Raw genomic sequence first — 17,102 nt, forward strand, 5'->3', positions numbered from 1 at the left:
AGTGCCAGTGTAGCACCCAAATTCAAATAGTGCCCAGTTACCTCAGTTGATGTAGAACGGTCGTTTTCTACTTAAAAAATGTTTTGAATATTCGAAGACACAATCTTACTACCGAACATTTGGAACATTACTTGGTCGTTTATGTTTACAATAGTAAGAAAATGTAAAGTAAATTGTAAATGATGCTTTGGTCGAATAGTAGTAATTAAAAGTTAATGCTGTTCAAAAAATTTCATGATTGTATGTTTTTTAAATAAAATATTGCGGAGTTTTTGAGCGTGCCCCTCTGCATGCAATACATCTCCACGTTGGTCCTGTACATATCAATTGTTTCCCTGAGACTCTCTCGGCATTGTATCCACTTGTTACCGACAACAATAGCAAAGAAGGAACAATTCTTGAAACACGGTACGCATCCCCATTTTGCAAATTTTTAGAAAATAATCACTGAAAGGCCTCCTTCCTAACTTCTACCAGAGTGTATTCAGAAAATGATATCAGCGTTCTAAATGTACCGACTTTACGCGTGGCCAGTTCTCTTCCTCATAATTGATATGCACAGGTTCGACTTTGAGATATAATGCAAGCAGTAACTACAGTGTTTTTTTGTTATTTGGTCTTGCATATTTTGACACTTTCCATGCATTTTTATGTATTTTTCCTGCATATTTCAAGGTTTTTATGATGCATATAATCTGGTATCTAGGGTTCTGCTGATTACAACTAACAACAGTTCCATCAAATAATCATAATGACGTACTCTCCAGTCATCAGTCTCATATAACCTGGCAACGGAAACAGGCCCAAAAGGTTATGACACATTCATATTTGCATTCATGTCAGCACATTCACATGCCTTGATAAGAAATAACATCAGCAGGCCTGACTTCATCATACAAAGAGTTGGGATGAAGTTGTAATTAAAATATGAAAAGTCGTTTGAAATATTTTAATGAATTTTGTGTTTTGCAGCATTCAGGTATTAAAGAAGCATAAAGGAAGTCAGCTGTGGTTATACCGTAAAAAATGGGGTTTAGTAAGTTGCAGGCCCTTCAGCGTAACCAGTGTTGTGTTGGAACAGCTTTAAGAGTTCTGTGCCACAATAGTAGGTCAGAAAACATAAGTGATACAGGCCACCAGCAGGAAGTATCTTAAGCTTCAGACAGCTAGAGACAGTTTTATTGCAGGCTAGACTGGAGAGTCATTGTCTGTGGAAACTTTAATGTTCATTTTCTGCCAGATAGTACTGACAAGGGCCACCTAGAGTTGGCAGTGCCTAGCTTTGAATTATTTTCCACAGTAAAATTCCTTTTGTAGATTGTAGGACATAGTGCAATAGCTACTGACATTTTGTTTTTAGACACTTTAATCTGTAGTAACTCGGCTGTAAATCCAATAGCCAATGGTTTAACAATAAAATTTATTGGCCAGTTACATACAGATCATACAATAAAAGTGTTGTAAGACAGAATCGTAAACAGTGATTCAGTCACCACGTCAGGAGAGAAATTACTGGAAGAACACTGGGGAGAAATTTATAAAGCAGTGTTTGTAGAAAATTTTCTTCAAATATTCCGACAGCATTTTTGAATCTTGTTTTCCCCTAAAATAAATAGGGAAAATAGAACAAAAATATGGATAAGGTGTGGATAACTTATGAGATTAAAGAATATTATACACGGAAGACAAAGAACGAGCATTAGGCAAGAGTCTAAACACCACTACCACCAGTACTGTAGAATGTACCAGTCTGTCATTAAAAGAGCAAAACTCGTATAGTGTGCTAAAAAATTAACCACTCCAAGAAAAAGGAAAAAACTGTTTGGAATGTTATTAAGCAAGGGGGGAAAAATCAAAAATAGTGATCCAAATTAATCCGAGTCCCCAGCAAATAGCTCTGGGCAAAATGGTGACACTGTTTAATGATTGGCCACCGAACTGAATCATTACTTCCTCACAGTGGCAGCAAACACAGCATCCAGTAATAAACAACCAAATGCAGATGCATTAGATTTACTTGTACAGACATTACATGGACCACCATCAGACATTAGTTTAAAAAATGCATCCACAAAGGTGACTGCAGAATTCATCATGTCACTAAAAAGCAGCAGCTTTGCAGGATATGTTAGTATTCCTAGCAGAATACTAAACTCTTGTGATGACTTAATTACCCTTATCTTGGAATCAGTCAATGATCGTGGTAGATTTCCTGACTATAGTTAAACATGCTGTAGTAACACCTGCCTGCAACACTAGATATATGTAAACCACGTACAATTGCAATCCTATGTAACTCCTTCCATTCTTTACAAAAGCATTTGACAAAGTTGCCTATAACAGGATTATTGACTCATTTAATTGAGCAGTACTTGTTAAATGTCTCTGAGTTCAACTTCTGTGAAGGATTCTCGAAAGAGCAACAATTCTATTCTTCACAAATGTAGTACTGGCTGAGACAGACAAGAAAAGTCATCCTGGTAGCATATTCTGTAACTCGGTTACAGCTTTAGATTCTCTAGATCAAAAAATTCTACTTAGCGTAAGAGAAAGCAAGTGGTCTCGTTAACAGATGGTCTCAGCTATGAAACTAATCTCAGAGGGACATATAACATGTGGAGTGCCACAATAATTGAAAAATTAAAACCCCACTTATATCAATTTCAGCACTGAAGTTAAGTGCTTGACCACTAGAGAACATCTGAAAAAAGTGATTTCAAGTTTCAGGATATTTTAGTCAGGCTAGTGTATGAATACTCAGGATTTTATTATTGGTGATCTTCAGACTTTTATAACTCACTAGTTGGAGCTTTAAAAGCTGTCTTCATGTGTTTGCATGTAATGTCTTTCATTATAGGATGTTTTCCATTTTAAAAAATATTATTCTTGGAATGTAATTTGAAAAGAAATTGTTCACTTAAGGGGTTAAAGGACAATTCGTAGGCTGTAATGTTTGTTGACGCAAGCATATTAATCAAGAGTCCTAACTCGGCCATAGCAGACACAGCTCATATGATAGACGAAGACTCCTAAAGGTGGTTCACAGTTAACATTTTAAGTCTTAAGATACATTATGGACTAGCACTTCCAGTCTGCTGTGGGCTAACAACCCACAAGTCGTAGTCTCACAATTAGATGATAACATCGCTAAACCAAACCGTACCATGTACATAGTAATCCCCATCATGCTCCACGGCCAACCAGTTTGAACATCTTAACACAAACCATTCAGAAGCTATGATGATTTTATTTCATATAGGAACAATTGTCATCCTGTATGTACAGCACCAGGAAAGTTCTTTCTTTTAAATTGTCTACTGAAAATTAATTAGTTGAAAGGAGGGCAAGTAATTTATAAATCTGTTCCTTATAAACAATACTGCTTTCCACTAGCATGTAGACTGGGCCAATTCCCATTGTTTATGCTGAGGAAACATTGTCTTTGCACCTTCTCTCCAGCATACAAAGCAATTACATTGCAGTTAGATTGCATGTTCAAGCATAGTTGTTAACCTCACAGCCAACACTTGAATTGGGCCTGGCGGTCTATTGGTAAAGTGTGTACCTGGAAACTAGAAAGTTGCAGCATCGAATTCTGATTGAACTTGGGATTTTTCAGTCTGCATTTGAACCTATCCTTTACCTCTCAATGATGTGAGGAGCCGTCAGAAATAACACTGGATTCAGATTCCACACTTAAGTGTACCTTTCCAGGCTTGGATAGGTTAGAGACATGCAAGTCACAGAAGTTTATTATAGTTGTTGTGGCTTAATTAGGTGATGACAAGTATGAATAACTGCAGTGACTGACAACTAGGCCTACATTCTTGTCTCTGTACTGGTACTGTTCTGCATGCTTCGTACTTTTTAACAGTGCAGTCGCACAAATTGCAGTTATCCCTATTCCAGTACTGAATTTTCACTGGTTATCAGAGTATCTCTCTTTAATTTTGTGTGTGTGGGACGGGGTGGGGGGGGGGGGGGGGGAGATACTTGTGTGTGTGTGTGTGTGTGTGTGTGTGTGTGTGTGTGTGTGTGTGTGTGTGTGTGTGTGAGCGTGAGCGCGCACGCGTGCTTGCGTGCGCGTGTTCATACATTCATAATTTAATAGGTAAATTTCTTACACATGTCAATGCTTATATGAAATAGTTACAAAGTAAAGCACTAGATGCCAGCTTTTGTTTTTGTGCACTATAAGATTCATCTTGTGAAGGAGGAATAATTATATAAACTACTCCATGAAAAACTTTTGCATCTTGCATTGCGCTGTTTCATTTCTAGTGGCACAATTTCTCTAGAAACCTTATATTTGATCTACATAATGAAACTAATGGGTGCAGGGTGAGGAGAAGACTGCTGACATTGCTTAAAAGCTTTATTCTGCTACTGCAACCACATTGGCACCTCATTTCAGGGTGATATTTTTTCTCCATCAACTCAGAGAAAGTTGATATAGTACCAAAATTATTGAATAAAAGTGGTTTGTATTATTCCTCCAGCTAGGATAATCATTTAGTTTCCGCCGTTAAAAATGCCCCCTCCTAGTCTAGAAATCCCAGGATTGAAAGAAAGGAAGCCGTGAATCAAATTTTAGGAAAATGTAGATGGAAAAATGTCTGCAGAGACATTCAGAATGCTCATCAGAGATAGGGGTCCAATGCTTTGTTTTGATCTAATATGACGAGACTGAAGCACATTGTTCAGAAGTGTTAACTGTCTACTTAGGTGCAGTAGTTGTGGGATTTCAACATAGTGCAGCTGTAGGTATGTGTTTGTGATCATAAGACACAACAACCTCCTGCTTGCCTGTTCTGAAACTTAAAATCACTCCCTCATGCAGATTGTTGTCAGCAAAATGATAAAGCCCCCCCCCCCCCCTCCCCCACTGAAGAAATGAACAGAAAACCGTAACATCATCAGTCATGGATTAGGTATCAGACTTGTTCTATTCAAAATAGTCTTGGTCCTCCTCCTTTTTGTCCTTTCTGTAGTTAATTTGCTGTAATGGTAATCAGTCATTTTTCGTCTGTCTCATATGTGCCACTCATTTTCTACGGAAATTATTATTGCCATTAACTACAGTTGTATGAAATTTTCTTCTGATATGTTCATTTCTGTTAGCCTTGTCTTGTTACATGTTTAACTCTTTAGGAATCTCAATTCAGATTTTCTTAGTTTTTCATGATTGTGCAGGTTTAGGTATTGTTTGTAGAATTTCATAGTTGTTTTAGTGCTTGTTTAATTTTTATGTTTATATGATGACACATTTGTTTGTTATGTGCTGACCTTTTCTCTGTGTCTGTGCTTGAGAAAAGTCAAGAAGGTAAAATGTGAGATTTGTTGTAAGATTTATGTATAACAATATCTAGAGAGCTCATCTTTGGTTTCTCCTGGAGGACTAATCATCAGCAAATAGTTAAAGTAAAACAGTGGCTGTCAATCTCTTACCCACAGGTGCTTTGCTTTTCCATTGTCCAGACAGAGGCAATATATAAATTAAGAAGCGTCAGTAATAAACTGCACCCTTGCCTGAATTCTTTCTATGTTTTACTGCAAGCTGTTTCACCTTGCTCCCAAAGAGTTAAGGCCTATAACAAAAATATTTATTTTTCAGATATTTAAATGCTATCCAGACCATGTGCCCTCACATATTAAGATATTTAGCAGCTGCCATTATAATTACAAAGAACCAAAGGAGCCTCAAGGAGTTAGTGAGGGTGATTCAACAGGTAATTTCATGTAATTTCCTGCAACTCCTGATATCAGAACCCTGTGTGCATAAATACTTGCTAAAACAGAAGGCGTAGAGTAGTAACAGGTATCACAAGGTACCACTCTGAAACTTCAGAGATTGTGCAGATATTTACTTCAGTATTTTGAAATACTGGCTCAGTATCATTTTAGTCTTGGACAGTAAATTTATTTTCTTATGACCAGTGTGCATTGTGAGCTCACAAAACCTCTTCATGATTGTGTGATTTCTGGTGCTCTGCTTAGAGCCTGTGCAGAACATCCTATTGCTTCTTGTATTGGTGTGCGAGTGATGTGTTTTGCACAAAGACAGACAGAAAATACTTTGTGGTAGCACTAGTGTGCTCTCTTCTTCGTCCCAAACCCCAACTGTTGCTGCTCTGGTCAGTGGCAATGCTGGGTTAAGCACAAGATTGGGCTAGGTTTTCTGCTTTGACTCCCTTTAGAGAAGTTTCGTGCCTGGAAAACTATCACTGTCACTTGTTAGTGTAATGCTTGACTTGCTTGTTGCCAGCCACTCATAGTAATGATTATAGTGGCCTTGTGCCTTCATCATACCTATATTTCATGAAAATCAATGTTAAATGTTCTATGTGCACTGCAAAGCAAACACTACGGAAGCAGCAGTGTGATGCTATTGACTGGAGTGTCGCTTGGTACACTGCCCCTTCCTGCTGTGCATTGCCATACCACCTACCTTCTTGCACTACTATACTAGTGCTTTTCTTTTGCTGTTTGAATCCTCTTGACTGAACTAGAACTTATGCACATTGTGTATGGCTCTCCACTGACATCTTTCAGTAATTGCTTGAGTATTTAACATTAGCAGCTGTACTACTAACATGCGGATTACTGCTGTCGCCATTTATTCCTGCAAGACCAGACACTTATTCAGTAGAATGCTATTTCCATTATAATTTTCAAGTCTGGAAAAATGTATCACAAAAAATTATGAAAGCACTTTCATCAAAATAGACCTCTTCACTATCACAATTCTTAAGAAATGAATGCTCTTTTTAAGGTCACCTTGCTACTGATTATATGACAAACATGCTTGGTTCATTTGTTTTCTGATATACAGGGTGCATCTTGACCACCCCAAATAACTTCTTGCCCAAAATCAAAATAAACACTGTTTCAAATGAATCCTGCACTAGGGGGCATAAACCAGCATGATTGTCTTTCTTTGTTATGTAGGTATGAACAGCAGTACATCATTTTCAAATAGCACTGTGTGTAATTTAATTTTTTTAACCTATTTCCTATACTCAAGATCTGTTCAACAATGTGTCACTGTACCATTCATGTAAGCATTATGTTATTAAAAATGTAGTACAAAATTGACTTTGACTGTCCTTCATTAGCATACAGAGCAGGTAGTCAAGATGACATAACCCATCCACTTTGTGAAGTTTACAGGAAACGAATGGATACATAGGGAACTCCCATAATTTAATAGTGTTTCTACCTTCTCTTCGTTTGTGTACGCTGTATTCACACATATCTTCAACTGAAGACAGTTAACTGAATGACCTATGTTTGTTTCCATTGTGTGTCAGTTCTAGCAAGTGGGTGAGTTACACTACCTGGTACATGGACTTTTATGTTAGTACACAAAAGTCAGTCACTTTTGTTTTGTTTTTGAACAGGTCTTGGAGAGACGTGGATTACTGAATAAAATAGGGTGAAAATAGATACACTACCATTCTTATTTTCGTAACAAACAATGCTGTAAGAAAAGCAGCCATGCTAGTTAATATCCCTCTGCTAACTAAACTACTTCCCCCCTCCCCCTGGACAAAAAACTTGGGGTTGATTAAATATGCCATTAAAATACATGTGTTCATTGTAATCAGTTTTGCAGAACTGTCCCAGTCTTGGGAGCACAGTGACAATTGTAAATGCCAAAATCTGATTAGTAAAAACTAAAGCTCTTCTTGCTGATTGAATAAGACTATATTTTTATTGTGTATGTGTATTAATTTTTCTAGGGTTTGTTGTTTATGCCATTGTGTAAGCAGAATAACCATGAATTACTTATTTGTTTGAAAGGGTGGTGGTGGGGACATTTACACTTAAAAATAGAGAAGTAATGGTCAGTGGAGGATATTGAAGGAAAATAAAGATGTAAAAGTAAGTTTGTGTGAATACAATACATAATATTGTTCGAAATTCTTCTGTTTCAGGAATCTTATACTTATCGTGATCCAGTTACAGAATTTCTGGAGCATTTGTATGTGAACTTCGATTTTGAAGGTGCACGTCAGAAACTGCACGAGTGTCAAACAGTGCTTTTCAATGACTTCTTCTTGACAGCATGCCTTACCGACTTTGTGGAGAATGCTCGACTTATGATATTTGAAACTTTTTGCCGAATTCATCGGTGTATCAGCATTGGGTAATTACATTTCTTTAACTGCAGTGGTAGCACATGTAGCACTAACATCTCAGAAAAACAATGACTAGCTAACAGATAAAGTTGTTTCAGTGTTCTTATTAACATTTGTCAATCTCTGACCAAGCTCCTAAAATATGTTACTAACTTTGAGATTTGTGCTTCCATTATCGTCTCATTCATTCCCTTCTTCACGCTGACGCATTGCCATCTGTCTGACACTGGATTCTGCTTTTTGTGGCCATACATATTTTCTACTCTGTTTCTCTCTAATACATGTGGAGGATACCTCTGTTCCAAGCTTCATTTTCTCATACTTTATTCCATATTTCAGTAAGCCAGTATTACTTTTGTCTTCTACAAAGTATTAATTCAAAAGCTAAGCTAAACACACTGTTGATGATTTGATTCTATCACCTTTTACTGTGATTAGACTCACAAATTGAATAATATATTTTGCTCTGGATTCCTTACAAATATTTGTAAATGCCACCCAAAGTGATACATTTTTCAGTGCAGAATGACATAGTTCTCATACTCTTCATGGCCATGTTTGCAGCAGGATGTTAAACCCAATCCAAAAAGAAAATTGTTCCCACACTCACTATTCTTATTGGACATATTATGTTTTTCAGTGTCAGTCTTACAGAAGCGTGTACCATACATGTTGAGTGTCACAAAATAGTTAGTGATGTCCTGTGCTTGTTTTTATTATAAATAAAAATTTGTGAAGTTCTTTTGTATGAGACTTCATTTTTCTCACAGGATGTTAGCTGAAAAGTTAAATATGAATCCTGAAGAGGCAGAATGCTGGATCGTTAATCTCATTAGGAGTGCAGACCTGGATGCTAAGATTGACTCAAAACTAGGTCATGTTGTAATGGGGACACCACCTTTATCTCCTTACCAACAACTTATTGAAAAGATTGACACTCTTTCCGTTAAATCAGAAACCCTGCAAAATCTGGTTGAAAGAAAACTAAATGCCAACAGCCAAGATGTAAGTTCTTTGTGATATTTGTATTGCAATCTGTGATATTCTTTTAAGATGAAGTTAGGTCATTTCATTGTTCCATATAAAATATTCAGATGCAAACAGTACTAAAGGACATATTTTATTTTTGTTTCAGTATCGGTGGGGAGCCCCAGAGTATTGATCTCAATCTTGTAAAATAGTGTAAGGACTGTATTTTACTACACACAAACTGAACATTAATAAACTTTACAGAAACTGTTTCCTATTACTTCATCTCATCATCATCCTACATGTGAGACAGCACCGCCTACAAATATAAGTTTGTGTAAACTTCGTAGAAAAAGTCACATCTGTAACAAGAAATTTTTATTATTAGAATCCCCTGCATGATAAAAAAGAAAAACTGTTAATGTAATGGCCTCTCAGTGCTCAGGAAATCAGGTTTTGGGTAATTTGAAATTAATGTTGGCTGAATAACCATGACTTAATTTGTAACAATACCTTAAATTATTTGTGGGGTTGTTATCAAAGCCATCTCGTTCCAGAGGTGTTTATTTTCCTCAAAGTGTGTTAACACTACATGGAATACATTTATGAGTAACTAATAATATTAATGGCCAACAGCCTTGCCGCACTGGTAACACCAGTCCCCATCAGATCACCAAAGTTGAGTGCTGTTGGGCTTGGCTAGCACTTGGATGGGTCACCATCCGGGTCAACTGAGTGGTGTTGGCAAATGAGGTGCAGTCAGCCCGTAAGAGACCTATTGAGGAGCTACTTGATTGAGAAGTAGTGGCACAGTCATGAAAACTGACAACGGCCGCTAGAGCAGTGTGCTGACTACATGCCCCTTCATATCCACATCCAGGGACGCCTAAGGGCTGAGGATGACATGGCAGCCGGTCGGTATCATTGGGCCTTCAAAGCTTATTCGGACTGTGTTTGTTTGTTTGTTAATAATATCAATGGAAGAAAGTCCACAGATAGAATCTGTTTGTTAATAATATTAATGGAAGAAAGCGCACAGATAGAATATGTAAATCACTGCACGCGCTCTACTCTCTTTGAGGGGAAACTGATTCATAGTCATCCTGTACAGCAGGTTCAGCATTCTTCCTGGAAAGGGAACTTGCCTCACCATGGGCACTGCTCACTTTTCAGTTTAGAAACACATTATGTCTCCTCAGTATTTCCTGTCTCATTCTTTTATGTGAGTAAACAAAATAATTTTATTGAGCTCATATTTATATCGTACAGTTATTTCCAGTTTATTAATTCATATCTCTGTGTGAAATTTGATATGTGTAAAAGAGAGTGTTACAGTTATCAACTATTAAAATCAAAGCACTGAAAAACGGGTGACTACCAACATTTTTACGGCATCAACAATGAAGTGGGCGAGTGTATGATCAACCAGAAGAAAGCAGGGGAACACTGGTGAAACTATTTTGTGACAGTTTTGACCAAGAAATTTCTCCATCAACCACCAGTCATATCAGTTGTTACAGGACCAGTCAAGGAAATTAATGTTGCCAAAGTAGAGGCTGCTCTGGAGGAGATGAAGAAAGGAAAAGCTACTGGTTCCAAAGGTCTTCCAGCATAGTTACGTTGCTGTTACTCATGGTAACCCTTCTTCATCAATGGTGATGGTCTCAGCTTGTCGTGGATCTGATGTCATGTGCTTAGTTTTCTTTTTATTGAGTTGCAGGCCATTTGTTGCAAGTCTGTTGTTCCACTCTTGTGTTTGGTGGTAGCAATCAAGCTTGTTCTCCACAGCGAACATGACATTTTCAGCATAGAGAAGTGTCCATGGAAGGGGCTAGTGCAAGTCTCATGTGACAGTGTCAGTTATCCAGATGTCACCATAACTGGCACAAACCAGCAAGGTCATATTAACAATTGTCTGGCATTATATCTGAGTGGTCAGCATGTCTTGGCTGTCGTGTGGAGCATCCAGGTTTAATTCCCAATATTGCCAGAGATTTTTGCTTTCTGGGAGGAGTGGTACAAAGTCTTCTCAGTTTCATGAAGCCAATTGAGGAGCCATGTGTGAGAGAAGTAAACCTATAATGGCCGCAAGGGCAGTGTGCCGACTGCATCTGCACATCATCATATGGCAGGGGATGACACAGCAGCCAGTCGTCATCACGCAGTCCTGTGGCCTTGACTGCAGACTTTCTTTCTACCATATTAACAAGTAATGAAAAGTTTTCACAGAGTTGTATGCAGCAGATTTAAAGTGTAACCCTAGTACATGTACTTCCCCCACTGCCCAAGAGAATGTGGTGGACCATGAGCACTTCCTCAGTTCACAAAACCTCCTGCGTGTTCGGGGGTAAGAATAAGCCCACGGTCTTCCTGCCTGTCGTAAGAGGCGACTAAAAGGAGACTCAAACGTTTCGGCCCTTATGTGATGATCCCGTCTTGGATTTGACCACCATATTTCAAAATTATTCCGAAGACCGAGCCAATTGGGGGAGGGCGCCTTACTTGGTGCATTGTGTCCCTCGTGTATTGAGACCTTTAGCCAGCTTATTCATCGTTGCACGTTGCATTGCAGTCCCGCTCACTCTCCATCTCTTGGGAGTGATTTCCGCCATGCACTCTGCAGTGTCGCTTTCTGCGCTGACGACGACCATGGACCACTTGCCACATAATATCCAGCACGGTAGCCAGTCCGTTATGGTGGGGCCGCCATGTACCCTGTTGGTTGTAGCCCGCTGACAACACAGGGATCGCACTACTGATGTCTGCGCCATTAACTCCCCACGTATGCCAAGGAGTAGATGCCTATCTCCCTGGGGCATCGGGACTCCCAGCAATGGCCATCCTGCCAGGTGGCCCTTGCTGTGGCTGGGTGGCACCCGTGGCGAGGGCCCTTGGTCGGAGTAGGTGGCATCAGTGTGGATGACATGCAATGAAGCATGGCACATCTTCTCTTGCTGGTGGCCAACCACCAGCAGTCTCTAAGTGTTCGAGGCCTCACTTTAATGCAAACATGTATGACCCCAAATCGTTCCCCTCCCTGGCCAAACCATGGGAGGAACGAAAGGCTATGAATGACAGCAAGACTTATTCGCCCCAGTATCTAGTCTGCACGAGAGCTGATGGGGAAACCTTTTGTGTCCATGAAGCCTCTGTTCTTTGTAGAGCATTCAGAGGACAAGTTCGGGGAGGTGGAGGGCTTATCAAAAATGTGGTCCGGATCAGTCTTGATAGAAATAGCATCCTCTGCCCAGTCACAGCCATTACTCACTTGTAAGAAACTGGGGGATGTTTCTGTTACTATCACGCCCCATAAAAGCTTAAATATGGACCAGGGCATTATCTTCCACAGGGACCTTCTTTTACAGTCCGATGACGAGCTGCGCACCAACTTAGAGCCACGACGTGTCCATTTCATCCGGCATGTCCACCGGGTTCCGAGGGATAATGAAGTTGCCACCGGTGCCTTCGTCTTGGCCTTCAAGGGTGACACCTTACCCGAGGAGGTGAAGGTGATGGTCTACCACTGCAATGTTAAGCCATATATCCCTCCCCCAATGTGATGCTTTGTTGGAAGTTTGGCCATATGTCTTCCCGCTGTGCTTCCAGCCTCATATGTCGTTATTGTGGTTGTCCATCCCATCCCGATACTCCATGTGCCCCGCCTCCCATCTGTGTCAACTACAGAGAGCACCATCCCCCTTGCTCACCGGCTGTAAGATTCTACGGAAGGAACGGAAAATAATGGAATAAAAGACCCTGGTCTGACTGACCTACACTGAGGCTAAACGGAAATTTGAACGACTTCATCCCGTGCGCATGACATCATCTTATGCCGCCACTGTTTCTCCTGTTACAACTCCATCCGTTGCACCACATACAGTCAGCTCTCAGAGCCAAAGGACCACACCTGCCGCGTTGATGGTGGGGGGCACTTCCCTCCTTGTTGCTCCCGCACCACCTACCTCGGGAGCAGCACCCCCTCAACCATCGGGGACACCAGTCCCCACTTCTAAGCCGGAGAAGCATAAGTCTTCTTTGGCTTCTCTCGCTAGGAAGGGATCCCTTGGGTCACTCCCTTCCCAGGTTCCTACTAGTGCCAAACCAGACACCCGCCAGGAGCTGAAGAAGCCCCAGGTAGCTGGTCGTAGGGCTTCACAGTCCTCTTCAGTCCCAGAGACAGAATCAAAGAAGCCCTCCCAGCAAGGGCAACCAAGGGAACAGTGTGAGAAATAGAAATCAAAGACCCCTAAGACCAAGGAAATTGCGGTGGCACCCATTCCACTGCTACCTACAAGCTCTGCATCTGAGGACGCGGTGGAGATACGGGCGTCTGATGAGGACCTAGATCTCGCCGGTCCCTCAGACATGATGGATGTTGCTCCTGTCGGTACTCAATCGGTGGCAGCAGGTGACCTAGTGGCGTAATCTGCCTCCTCGGTCCCTTCACGCGTTTCTCGGCCATAGACAATGTCATCCTCCAGTGGAACTGCAGCAGTTCTTTCCACCATCTTGCTGCGCTCCGACAACTCCTCAGCCTTCACCCTCTCCGCTCCATTGCTCTTCAGGAAACTTGGTTTCCGGCGATGCGAACCCCCGTCCTCGTGGCTATCGGGGTTTTTATAAGAATCGGGCAGCTTATGAGAGGGTATCTGGTGGCGTCTGTATCTACGTCCTTCACTCTCTTTACAGGGAGTCTGTCCCTCTATAAACACCTTTAGAGGCTGTCGCTGTTTGGGTGTGGACACCTCAGGCTGTAACTGTCTGCAGTCTCTATCTTCCACCGGATGGTGATGTCCCGCAGCATGTCCTGGCTGTGCTGAAAGAGCAATTGCCGCCACATTTTTTGTTACTGGGTGACTTCAGTGCCCATAACCCTCTGTGGGGTGGATCAATGGCAACAGGCCGAGGCAGCATCGTTGAGCAAGTATTGTCAAAGCTCGACCTTTCTCTTTTAAATACTGGCGCCTCCACACATTTCAGTGTGGCGCATGGCACATACTCAGCCATCGACCTTTCGATCTGCAGCCCTAGCCTACTACTGTCTGTCCAATGGAGTGTGCATGAAGACTTGTGCGGTGGTGACCACTTTCCGGCCAATGACACTATTGATGTGGTGGCTCACTCTGTCACCACGAGCATTCCCTCGGTGTAGGACTGTGCCTTGGTGGTCGCCCGAGATCGCAGAGGTGATTAAAGATCGCAGGCGGGCACTCCAGCGTCACAAGCAGCATCCCTCATTGGAACACCTCATCGCCTTTAAAAGGCTCCGTGCGCGAGTCCGCCGCCTCATTCGCCAACTTAAGCAGGAGTGCTGGGAAAGTTATGTCTCCGCCATTGGCCTCCGTACCTCTCCATCGCAGGGTTGGGCCAAGGTGACTCTATGGCTATCGGACCCCCATCAGTGTACCTGCACTTTCACTGAATGGAGCAATATGTACCGACTCCGACCCAATTTCAAACCGCTTAGCAGAGCAGTTTGCTCAGAGTTCCGCTTCTGCGAATTACTCACTGGCCTTCCGCGCCCTGAAAGAGCGGTTGGAACGTCGGAGCCTTTCATTTCACACGCGCCACCCTGAATTGTACAATGCTCCGTTCAGTGAATGGGAATTCCAAAGTGCCCTAGCCGATTGCCCTGATACGGCTCGCGGGCCAGATCACATCCACTGTCAGATGCTCAAACACCTCTCGGTGGACTGCCAGCGATGCCTCCTAGACCATTTCAACCGTAACTGGGTTGAGGATGAGTTCCCGTCGCAATGGCAGGAAAGCATTGTAATCGCCGTGTTGAAAGTTGGCAAGAACCCACAGGAGGTGGACAGCTACCACCCCATTAGCCTCACCGACGTTCTTTGCGAGTTGCTTGAACGCATGGTGAGCCGAAGGTTGAGTTGGGTACTCGAGTCTTGGGGCCTTCTGGCTCCGTCTCAGGTTGGGTTCCGTAAGGGCCGCTCTGCAGCTGATAATCTGGTGTACCTGGAGTGTGCCATCCATACGGCCTTTACCCACCATCAGCATCTGGTCGTCATCCTTTTTGACATGCGGAAGGCATACAATACGACATGGCGACATCACATCCTCTCAACGCATCATGGTTGGCGTCTTCGGGGTCTGCTCCCAATTTTCATACAAAATTTTCTGTCACTTCGTTCCTTCCACGTGCAAGTTGCAGCCTCCCATAGTTCGTCCCGAGTTCAGGAGAATGGGGTACCGCAATGATCTGTCTTAAGTATCTGCCTCTTTTTAATTGCAATTAATGGGCTTGCTGTGGCAGTGGGAACGTCTGTCTCAGCTTCCTTGTGTGCTGGCGACTTGTGCCTTTACTTTAACACCACTGTCACTGCAGTTGCTGAACAGCAACTGCAGGGCACTATTCGCAAGGTGCAGTCTTGGACTGTAGCGCATGGTTTCCAGTTTCCGGCTGCCAAGACCTGTGTTATGCATTTCTGCCAGTGACGCACTGTTCACTCTGAGCCACGGCTTTATCTTGATGGCAATCCTCTTGCTGTAGTGGAGATGCATCGGTTTTTGGGATTGGTTTTTGATACCCGGTTGACTTGGCTCCCTCATATTCAGCAGCTTAAACAGATGTGCTGGAGGCATCTTAACGCTCTCCGTTGCTTGTGTCACACCAGCTTGGGTGCCGATGGGTTTACCCTTCTACGGCTGTACCAGGCGTTAATTCAGTCCCATCTAGATTATGGGAGCCTGGCTTACAGTTCGGCATCCCCTTCCGCATTGCAGTTGCTGGACCCCATCCTTCACAGTGGGATCCGGCTCGCCACTAGAGCTTTCTGAACAAGCCCTGTCAGCAGCATATTTGTGGAGGCAGGTGTCCCTCCATTGCGGTTCCGGCGCCAACGATTACTGGCCGCTTATGCTACACCCGTTTGTAGCTTGCCCGGGCATCCCAATTATCGCCTCCATTCCCTCAGTTGGTCGTCCATCTTCCGGAACGGCGGCCACGGTCAGGGTGTACGATTGCGGTTCCTGTCAGAGTTCTTCTCTCTGGGCTTGAGGTTTTCCCTCTTCCACGTCTTTTCCGGGCCCCTGTGCATATACCCCCGTGGTGTGTGCCCCGCCCGTGCCTTTGGCTTGATTGGACACAGGGCCTGAAGGACTCAGTCCCTCCTGAGGCCCTCCGCCTCTGCTTTCTTTCAATCCTTGCCGCATTTCAAGGCTGTGACATTGTCTATACTGACGGTTCAATGGTTGCCGGTCGTGTCTGTTATGCTCTTACTCTAGGGGATCATTATGAATAACGCTTATTGCCGGCTGGCTGCAGTGTTTTCACTGCCGAGCTGGTCGCCATCTCTCACGCCCTAGAGTATATCCGCTCCTGCTCAGGTGAGAGCTTCGTTATCTGTAGTGACTCCCTGAGCGGTTTATGAGCTATCGACCAGTGTTTCCCTTGCTCTCATCTGGTGATGGCTATCCAGGAGTCCCTCCATACTCTTGCCCGTTGCGGCCACTCTGTGGTCTTTGTGTGGATCCCGGGTCATGTTGGCATCCTGGGAAATGAACGTGTTGACACGCTGGCCAAACAGGTTGTCAGTGAACCAGCCTGAGATTGGCCTTTCGAAGAGTGACTTCAGGTCAGTTTTGCGGCAGGAGGTACTTAGCAACTGGGGTGAAGAATGGCGCACCCTTCCTTCACCCAACAATCTTCGGGTCATCAAGGAGGCTACCGGTGCGTTGCGCTCTTCCTTGCGTGTCTCTCACAAGGACTCTGTTGTCCTCTGCCAGCTGCGCATTGGCCACACCTTGCTGACAGCTATTTATTGTGCCGCGAGGACCCACCTTTATGTCACTGCGGGTCAGCTTTGACGGTGTTCCATATCTCGTTGGACTGCCCACTTTTAACTCCGCTCAGGCAGACATTTGTGCTGCCTGATACGCTTCATGCACTTTTATCAGATGACGTCGCGATGGCAGATTTAGTTTTGAGTTTTATTCGTGCAGGGGGCTTTGATCACTTGATCTAAGTGTTTGTCC

The 17,102-nt window shown here is 42.9% G+C and overlaps 1 protein-coding gene across 1 annotated transcript in view; it reads left to right on the forward strand.

Moving 5' to 3' along the window:
- The window catches only part of LOC126253294 (eukaryotic translation initiation factor 3 subunit E), a 43,643-nt gene extending 34,261 nt beyond the window's left edge, over positions 1-9,382 (forward strand). The window contains exons 6-9 of the mRNA XM_049954524.1: positions 5,615-5,729; positions 7,938-8,149; positions 8,912-9,146; positions 9,277-9,382. Of these exons, the coding sequence (XP_049810481.1) occupies positions 5,615-5,729; positions 7,938-8,149; positions 8,912-9,146; positions 9,277-9,303 (589 nt within the window). The 3' untranslated portion in view covers positions 9,304-9,382. The remainder of the gene's footprint in view (positions 1-5,614; positions 5,730-7,937; positions 8,150-8,911; positions 9,147-9,276) is intronic.
- Positions 9,383-17,102: the final 7,720 nt, after the last annotated feature.

The sequence above is a fragment of the Schistocerca nitens genome, chromosome 4, assembly GCF_023898315.1.
Source record: "Schistocerca nitens isolate TAMUIC-IGC-003100 chromosome 4, iqSchNite1.1, whole genome shotgun sequence".
Taxonomy (NCBI): Eukaryota; Metazoa; Arthropoda; class Insecta; order Orthoptera; family Acrididae; genus Schistocerca; species Schistocerca nitens.